The following is an 8,170-nucleotide window of genomic DNA, read 5'->3' as shown; positions in this document are numbered from 1 at the left end:
TCTTTGTGCAATCCTCTACGAAACCCATTCATATCTGAGCCAAGTCGCGTTGTGTATGAGACAGAGAGAGAGAACATTTTATAAAGTATCGTAATAAAGTGAGAATTGTGCTGGAACAAAACCAAAAGTTTTAATCGCAACTAGAATTCAACTAGAGTCGCCTCGTGGTCCACAATATATATGCTGGAACATGATACAGTTTTATTACCATTATTTTTTTGCATTAAATTTTTTTTAACTCTTATTTCGAGTATCCGGAATATAGAGAAATTCCGAAATAAATTGACCGATGGCCTTCTGAAGCTCTTCTCTCTTCCAGAGCGATGAGTTAGTCTTCCAACACATCCGCTCTCAGTTCCACTACCACTACGACTAATGACTCTGATACCTCAGATCCGCTGAGACCTTACGTGAACTGACCCGCTATCACCCTGGACATCGTGGCTCCTACCCTAACCTCAAAGCCTCTCAATTTTCGGCCTCTTCTCAACCTCTTACCGATCACCTTTTTCCGCCTTTTCCTCCAGCGAGTGGTTCTTCCTTCTCCCTTTCTACTTCCTTTCTACTGGCGAATCGCCGCTGCCGGCGGATCCCTTGAACAGGCCAGCCCTTGACTGCTTCCTTGAGGCTCTAGTCCTTCGACTCTGCGACTTCACCGTTGTCTCTCTTCAAAAACTCCTTTACGGACTGCTTCTTACCATGATCGCTAACACACTGCCTCGTTTCGTTGCCATCGGCGTCCTTTTACATACATACATATATGATCGGTGACGCCAGCACCCCGTCAAGCAAGAGCATGTGACAGCCAGCCAATAATTGCATTGCCGTATATTTTTTGCTCTGCTCGACTATAATTAAATAATCCCTACGGTCCCTGGCCTTAACGATCCAGGATCCCATTAGAGTTTCTATTCACCAAAGGAATTTCCTAGTCCAGGAGCATGCGCATGACTGCTCGGTTCATGGGTTAACTGGTTGTCAGGACAACCGTGACCGGGGCACAACAAACAGCAGTCGGGAAAAACATTAGAAAATTTGTAATAGAAAGGAAGAAACGCACAGAAGATGTCGTCGGATCAAGAACTGGATGCCATTATCAAGGCCACCCAAACGGCCTTGGGTAAGTATATTAAGAAGCCCCCACTCACGGAGAAGCTGCTGAAGAAGCCACCCTTTCGCTTTCTAATGGACGTGTTCAATTCGGTGAGTAGATACCCACCCTTCCAGTCCCATCACTCCTTCAGTCTCAAGACTCCTTCTCTTGGCAGTTCATCAAGCAGACGGGCAACTTTGAGGGCTTGTACACGACTGAGGAGCAACAGTTCGAAAACATAGGAGACCGCGAGGCCAAGACACGATTCCTGCAAAAGATGATCGATGCGATCAGTGAGTCATGGGGAAAAGAAGGGCCCCCAAAGCTATTGACTGACTCACGTCTCATCCACAGAACTAACAACGAAAAAGGACCTCAAGGTGCGCACCTCCAAGATAGTGGCTGGGCAAGAGCCCGAGCTAACCAACGAGCTGCTCCAGGCTATGGCCAGTGTGGCTGAGCAGAGCTTGGACTGGCAGAAGGCTGTCGAGCAGGTGTTGGTGGCTGCCACTGCCGCTGCCACCAGCAAACCGGCCAAGGAAAAGCCCAAAAAGGAGCCCAAACCCTCCAGCAAGCAAACCTCACCTGCTGGCAAGGAAGAGGAGCCAAAGCGAGTCAAGGAAAAGCGCGTCTCGCCCCAAGAACAGAAGCTGCGCAAGGCCACCCAGGCCCTGGCATCCGGCGTTACGCCAACGGAAAAGGAAAAAGCAACTCAGAAAAGGACCAAAGCGACTGTTGGTGACGCCAAGCCCAGTCGGCAGGGTACCAAGCAGAAGAGCCCATCGCCAGTGAAGCAAAAGGCGAAGGCCAAGGGGCAGGGTTCAACTGAGAGCGATACGATGTCCCCCGTGCCCGTGGCGGTCGCCAAGAAGCCATCCCCCGAAGCTGTACCCAAAAAAGCATCTCCAGAGGCTGTACCCATGAAAGCATCACCTGATGTTGTACCCAAGAAATCGTCACCTGAATCTGTACCCAAAAAAGGATCCCCTGAAGTTGCACCCAAAAAGGCATCACCTGAAGTTGCACCCAAAAAGGCATCCCCTGAAGTTGCACCCAAAAAGGCATCGCCCGAAGTTGCACCCAAGAAATCATCGCCATCCTCATCTCCAAAAGTATCCAAGGAAGCGGTAGCTGAGCCTGCTGCGGAAACCAATCTGACAGCGCCCCCAACTGAATCAGAGAGTCGCAAATCATCCAGCAAAAGCCGACGCTCGAGTGCCAGTCAGAGGCAGGTCCAAGCAGAACCAGAACAGCCGGCCTCGAATGAGGTCAAGACGCAGCAGCAGCAGCAGCCAGAACCGAGCCAACAGGCAGACTCCAACAACAACCAGGATGGCAGGCCAGTGGCGGCTCCCCTGACACGGGAGAACTCCAAGGAGACCAATCAGCGGCCACGCACTTCGTTGCGGCCGCCAAGTGCTCGGCCAGCCTCCGCTCGTCCCGGCGCCCCGCGGCGTCGCAATGTGGAGATTGTGCTGCAGCCCAACGATCAGCTTAAGATGTCCGGCATCAATGTGAAGCTGGAGACTTTCGGGGACCTGGACGATGACGGGGAGAATCTGGTGATCATCGAAGACGCCAACGCCCACGACATTGAGAAGGGCGCTGCAGAGGAGCCGCTGCTGGAGGGTCAGCTCGATGCACAGGGTCGGTTGGTGCAGCAGATCCTGGAAACCCAAAAGGAGCTCGTGCAACAGACTGCCGAGGCGGAGCAGCCAGCCACTCAGCCCAATCAGGGCACCCGTCAGAGTTCAGCACGGCAGGTGAACGATCTGCGCGATCTCATACAGAGCCTAACCAAGGCGGTGAATCCTCTCGGTAAGCTGATGGACTTCATACCCGAGGACATTGATGCCATGCAGCTAGAGCTGACGATGTGGCGCGACACCTACACACAGGCAGCCACAGAACTGAAGCGCGAGAGGAGCCACACTGCCTCCGCCACAGAGCCCATGAAGGATCAACTGATGCAGATCGATGCCAGTATTGTGGAGTACGAGGAGCTCATCGACGAGAGTCGCCAGAAGATTCTCCAAAACAATGCGCGCATCCTCAAGATGCTGATGGAACAATGAAGAAGAAGCAAGAAAGTACATCGTTAATAATTGTGTTTAATATGTTTCTATCAAAAATAGTTGGATAGGATGTCCCGCATGGATATAGTTTAGTAGTATGTGTAATGTGTAAATATGATATAAAAATAACTAAAATATCTTCAACATTCTTCAGCAAGGGTGTTTTTTTTTTTGTGTATAAGTCGTTTAGGATGCACCTAGCAAATAAACAGGCGGAAAGGATGCATTCATTTCTAAGGTCACTTGGTGTTTGAACCGAAAGTGAAACAAAAAGTATAACTTTATCTAAAATTAAGGTGTTTCATGCTCCCTATTCCTTATCAGCTGGGGTCTCTGCGGTTTCCGACTTGTGGTCGGACGCAGCATCACTGTCTTTTTGCTTGCCATCCTCCTCCTCTTCGTCCTGGTCCTCGTCGCCCAGGACATACTCGATGACATCGTCGATGGGGAAATTGTTGAGCAGGGACCGAATAGATTCGTTGTGGATGACCACAGTGAAGAGAAGCTTGCAATATTCGCGCATACGATCGCCGTATTCCAGCTCGGAGTAGTTCTCCTCATCCTTGCTCAGATCGTGGCCACAGTTCTCGATCACCTTGCATAGCATTGTCTCCTCGGAGGTGTTGGGCCAGCCGTACTTCTTGAGGACGTGCGGATCGACCAGCATGTCAATCAGTTTGCCCACATTCTCCTTGAGCTTCAGGTCGGATTCGGTGAGTACGTCGCCGCTGAAGTCATCGTCACTTGTCGGCTCCTCCATGTTGTCCGCAATAGCTGCGGCCAAGCTGGCCGCCAGGGATTTTCGCTGCTCCTTCTTGACAACCGGGGTAGCCGCCGCTTTCTTCGACTCACTTTTGTTGGCCTCCGGCTTGACATTGTTCCCAGTTCCGGGCGCCTGTTCAGTGCCGCCGCTGTTGCCCCCATCCAGGGGCAGAATGGTGTACGTTGCGTTCTCCAGCAAGATGGTCTGTGCAGTGCCATCGTCCACCAGAAACTCCCTGACCACAACGCCATTCCCGTCAGTTTGGCTGGAAATCAGCGAACCCGCCGATGTATTAAGGTCTACGGTCTCTGTATCTTCGTCTGCGTCATCAGACTTTTTGGACTTCTTGCTGCGCTTTGCTGCTGGCGGTTCGACGCCAAAGATGTCATCCGGATCGCATTCGTGGACGGAGCGGATATGCTTGCGCAAGGTCTCGGTGCTGTCGAAGTTCTTGTCACAAATGGCGCAGTCTGTGCGCTCGATAACCTTGGTGGTTGAGCGCTTGGCGCGTTGCGACTTCGCTGTAAGTCAAAGGAGAGAGTAAATGGGCCAATTATTTGACAGGAGATGTTCAATGGCTTACGCGAATGATCGCCGGCATCCATGTGCTCCTTGAGCAAGGCCGGGGTGCGGAAGGTACGCTTGCATTCAGTGCAAGAGAAAGAGGCGCGCTTCTGTCGTGTGTGCTCCTTAACATGACGCTCGAGTCTGGTTTGGAAGGCATAATTAATGGTGGTTTTATACTCCGATTACTGGGTTTACTAACTGTTTCTCTGTCTTAAACTTTTCATCACACAAATCGCAGGTGTAGGGACGTATATGGGTTTTGGAATGGGTGCGCAGCTGGGTGGCCTGGATGAAGCTCTTGCCGCACTCGTTGCACTTGTGCGGACGCTCTCCGGTGTGTCGCTTCATGTGGCGATTGAGCACTTCCTTGACGGCAAAGGCTTGATTGCACTGTAAGACAAATGGGAATGAAAGAATGCTAAAGGAACGATGGACTTTCTGCCACTTACCACTGTGCAGCTGTAGGGCTTCTCGCCGGTGTGGTAGCGTCGATGCTTCTTGAGAGCCACCAAGGCCGAGAACTTCTTGTCGCACAGATCGCAATCGAAAGGCTTCTCCCCAGTGTGGGTGCGTATGTGTATGCTGCAAGATAATGACAATTAGTGGAATAGAAGTATTGAATATTGGGTGGACTCTACACACTTCAGCGTGGACAGGCTGTAGAAGCAGTTCTTGCAGGTGTGGCACATATACTCTGCTTTTTTCACCACTTGTGTGCCCAAATGTTGCTTCAGATGCGAGCGCAGATTGTCGAGGCGATAGAAGACACGATCGCACACCTTACAGCTCATGGTATCGTTCTCATTGGCCGAGCAGGACGAGTACTTCTGGTGGCGCTTCAGGTGATACGAGCGGGTAAAGTCCTTGCCGCAGATCTTACAGGCAAACGGTTTGCCGCGCGACTTGTGCTGCTCCTCGTGCAGCGTCAGCAAGGCGGCGCTGCGCAAATTGGCGTTGCAAATGGAACAGGGATAGGTGTTGAACTCCGAGTGCGTGATGAAGATGTGACGCTCGTAGCTGGTCTGCGTCTTGAATGACTTTGGACAATCGGGGCAATTGATGTGACCCAACTGGGGGAGGACGATAATTATTGATTGAATCACATATGTAACGGGCAAACACTCACATGAAAGGTGTCGTAGCTCTCGCTGCAGCAGAAGCAAATGTCCTTTTTCTCCATCACCACAGCATCCTTTTCAATCTTCTCCAGGTTCTTGAGCATTTCCGCCTTGCGCAGATGATAGCCACTGTCGTAGCGACAGAATTCCAAGTGCTTCTTCAGGCTCTTCACGCGACGGAACGTCTTGTAGCACTTGCCGCAAACATGTTCGACCATTTCCTTGATCGTCCCCTGACCGCTACTGGTGCGTTCCACCGAAGTATCGCCCTCCTCATCGTCCTCATTGTCCTCATCTGCACTTGAAACCACAATCTCCTCGTCATTGGCTCGACCAGCCACAGCTTCCGCCTCTTCGTCGTCGGCCAGGATGAAGGCAATGCTCTCGTCCTCCTCGGAAACACTGGATGTGGTGTCTACTTTACTGTTCTCGGCCTTTACGGCCTGCAGCACGTAATGGTCCATTTTCTTCTTCTGTTTGGTTGGGGACGTCTTGATCTTTGTCGTCTCCACAGCCGTAGCCGTCGATGGGGCCATTCGCTTCTCGTTTAATATCTTGACAGAGCCCGATGGACTGACTGTCTTTTGGGGGCTGCGTTTGTCGGCTTTCGGGGTGCACAATGCCTCCTCGTTGAGAATTTTAATGCGAGCGCCACCAAGGCTACCACGTTTCTCCGGCTTGGCAGAGGCGGCAACGTCGTTGAGAAGCTTCATGCGCGTCGTCGGGCCCTTGACTTTTGGCAAGCATAGTTTGTCCACACCAATTATTTTCAGTACGGTTGTGCTGGCCCGGCTGCTCCTTTCGGAACCACCATCTGTCTTTCTTCCCTCCTTTGCGGCGCTCATGCTGGCTGGCCTTTCTGGGTGTATCTATAGGAAGAGGATCTATTAGAAGAACGTGTTGAAAAATGCATCAAGGACCCGCCGATCCATGACTAGCCTACTTTTGGGCACGTGATTTAATCTAATTTGTCTTTTTTTGCCAGCGTCAGCAACGCCTATAAGCAGCTCACGAAGAAAAATGGCGGCCCCTCAATCGATCACTGGAGAGCGTGAGAGTGGGAGAGAGCGAGCGAGAGCACACTAGTGCTGACGCACAGCAGACGCAACAAGTTTCGCTCCTCGCTCTTTTACGCGTCTTTGTAAGAAAAATATATATTTAAGGGGTTGAAAACAATTCTAATACATATTGAAATTTGTTGCATACTTTTCAATATTGTTTTCTACTCTGCCGGGCGGCACCGAGGGATATGATGCGGGCCGAAAGTTCCTTGCAGGCGGTGTCTCGCAATAACTGTATCTGTCCTGTCCTCGACGAAAGAAAGTAGGGGCAGCGATCGTGCTCGCCACAATATCACTATGCAAAACTATGCCACTTGACTGCGCTGTGACTGCGCCACTTCCCGAGATCTAGCTCACAACCGATTGAATATATATGCTGCGTTTTTAACATTGACACCACAAAATAATAATAATAATAATACCTAACTCTGTGCTTCAAAATTCCAGCACGACAAGCGCTGTGTTGTACAGGTTACTTCTATCGTCTATCGCTGAGCACAATCGGCGCTGCCGTTCTGACGGAAACGACGCACTGTTTACTTTTTGCTCAAAGAATCAGGGTTGCACGTCATTACCCGCTGGTCTGGCAGCACTGTCGTCTATCGGGGTTGTATCGAACAATCATTTTACGAGTACCAGCACTAGTCGGCATTTTCATGAAATCAGGTAAATATTATTAAAAGATAATATGGAAAAGTGCAAATTACTAAGCATGCCACTCACGTAGACCTAATGACCACTGCGTTCGACGCGTCGCACACCGAGGGCCCCGGTTTCGTGGGCATTCGGTTCTGCCAGGAGTGCAACAACATGTTGTACCCCAAGGAGGACAAGGAGAACAAAATCCTGCTGTATGCTTGCCGCAATTGTGACTACAAGCAGGAGGCGGACTCCAATTGCATATACGTGAACAAAATTATGCACGAAATCGACGAACTGACCCACATCGTGCCCGACGTCATCTCAGATCCCACTCTGCCGCGCACCGAAGACCATGCCTGCCCGAAGTGCTCGCATCGTGAGGCGGTCTTCTTCCAGGCCCAGACCCGACGTGCCGAGGAGGAGATGCGACTGTACTACGTGTGCACCAACCAAAACTGCACTCACCGCTGGACAGAGTAGACACAGCTGATGCGCCCTCTAATTGTAGTTGATAGCAAATACTTACAAATATAAATAACACTTCTATAACATGTATAACGTAGTATTTTGTAAACTCTATTAGATGTGCCGGTCTAGACGCGCGCCAGCGTTGGCATTGAGATTCTCCAGGCCGCCGCAATAACGTCTCAGGCAGGCGCTCAATACTTGATTGCTGGTCATTGCAACAACAATATCAGAGCCAGCAGCAGAAGGGAAAAAACAAATTAATTGCTGCTGCTCTTTTAGGTAACGCTGTGCGAGAGAGGGAGAGCATGCAAATTCCACAGCGTTTCGTTCGAAATGACAATTCTTCATATTTATCATTGTTCTGCTCTAATCGAAGCTGACAA

The 8,170-nt window shown here is 50.6% G+C and overlaps 3 protein-coding genes across 5 annotated transcripts; 2 read left to right on the top strand and 1 right to left on the bottom strand.

Moving 5' to 3' along the window:
- The first annotated feature begins 1,023 nt into the window (after nucleotides 1-1,023).
- On the top strand, nucleotides 1,024-3,183 carry LOC6587756 (TRAF3-interacting protein 1). Its single transcript, XM_002013639.2, has 3 exons — nucleotides 1,024-1,203; nucleotides 1,269-1,386; nucleotides 1,448-3,183. The coding sequence occupies exons 1-3, from the start codon at nucleotides 1,066-1,068 to the stop codon at nucleotides 3,166-3,168; spliced, it is 1,977 nt and encodes a 658-aa protein (XP_002013675.1). The 5' UTR covers nucleotides 1,024-1,065; the 3' UTR covers nucleotides 3,169-3,183.
- Nucleotides 3,184-3,226: 43 nt separating this feature from the next.
- On the bottom strand, nucleotides 3,227-7,232 carry LOC6587416 (protein suppressor of hairy wing). Of its 3 annotated transcripts, XM_026992198.1 has the most exons (8): nucleotides 6,823-7,076; nucleotides 6,560-6,753; nucleotides 5,625-6,485; nucleotides 5,141-5,568; nucleotides 4,948-5,080; nucleotides 4,698-4,888; nucleotides 4,515-4,639; nucleotides 3,227-4,452 (listed from the first exon to the last, which is right to left on the bottom strand). In XM_026992198.1, the coding sequence occupies exons 3-8, from the start codon at nucleotides 6,459-6,461 to the stop codon at nucleotides 3,479-3,481; spliced, it is 2,688 nt and encodes an 895-aa protein (XP_026847999.1). In that variant the 5' UTR covers nucleotides 6,462-6,485; nucleotides 6,560-6,753; nucleotides 6,823-7,076; the 3' UTR covers nucleotides 3,227-3,478. The 3 variants fall into 3 exon arrangements, with proteins under 3 accessions (XP_026847999.1, XP_026847994.1, XP_026847988.1); XM_026992193.1 differs by lacking the exons at nucleotides 6,560-6,753; nucleotides 6,823-7,076 and adding an exon at nucleotides 7,100-7,232; XM_026992187.1 differs by lacking the exon at nucleotides 6,560-6,753.
- A 54-nt stretch (nucleotides 7,233-7,286) lies between these two features.
- LOC6587527 (DNA-directed RNA polymerase II subunit RPB9) lies at nucleotides 7,287-7,874 on the top strand. The gene is made up of 2 exons (XM_002013637.2): nucleotides 7,287-7,343; nucleotides 7,405-7,874. The coding sequence occupies exons 1-2, from the start codon at nucleotides 7,334-7,336 to the stop codon at nucleotides 7,797-7,799; spliced, it is 405 nt and encodes a 134-aa protein (XP_002013673.2). The 5' UTR covers nucleotides 7,287-7,333; the 3' UTR covers nucleotides 7,800-7,874.
- Nucleotides 7,875-8,170: the final 296 nt, after the last annotated feature.

The sequence above is a fragment of the Drosophila persimilis genome, unplaced genomic scaffold, assembly GCF_003286085.1.
Source record: "Drosophila persimilis strain 14011-0111.01,24,50 unplaced genomic scaffold, DperRS2 tig00000000-arrow-pilon, whole genome shotgun sequence".
Lineage (NCBI taxonomy): Eukaryota > Metazoa > Arthropoda > Insecta > Diptera > Drosophilidae > Drosophila > Drosophila persimilis.
Note: the sequence above shows the minus strand (reverse complement) of the source record. Positions and strands in the feature narration are given on the sequence as shown.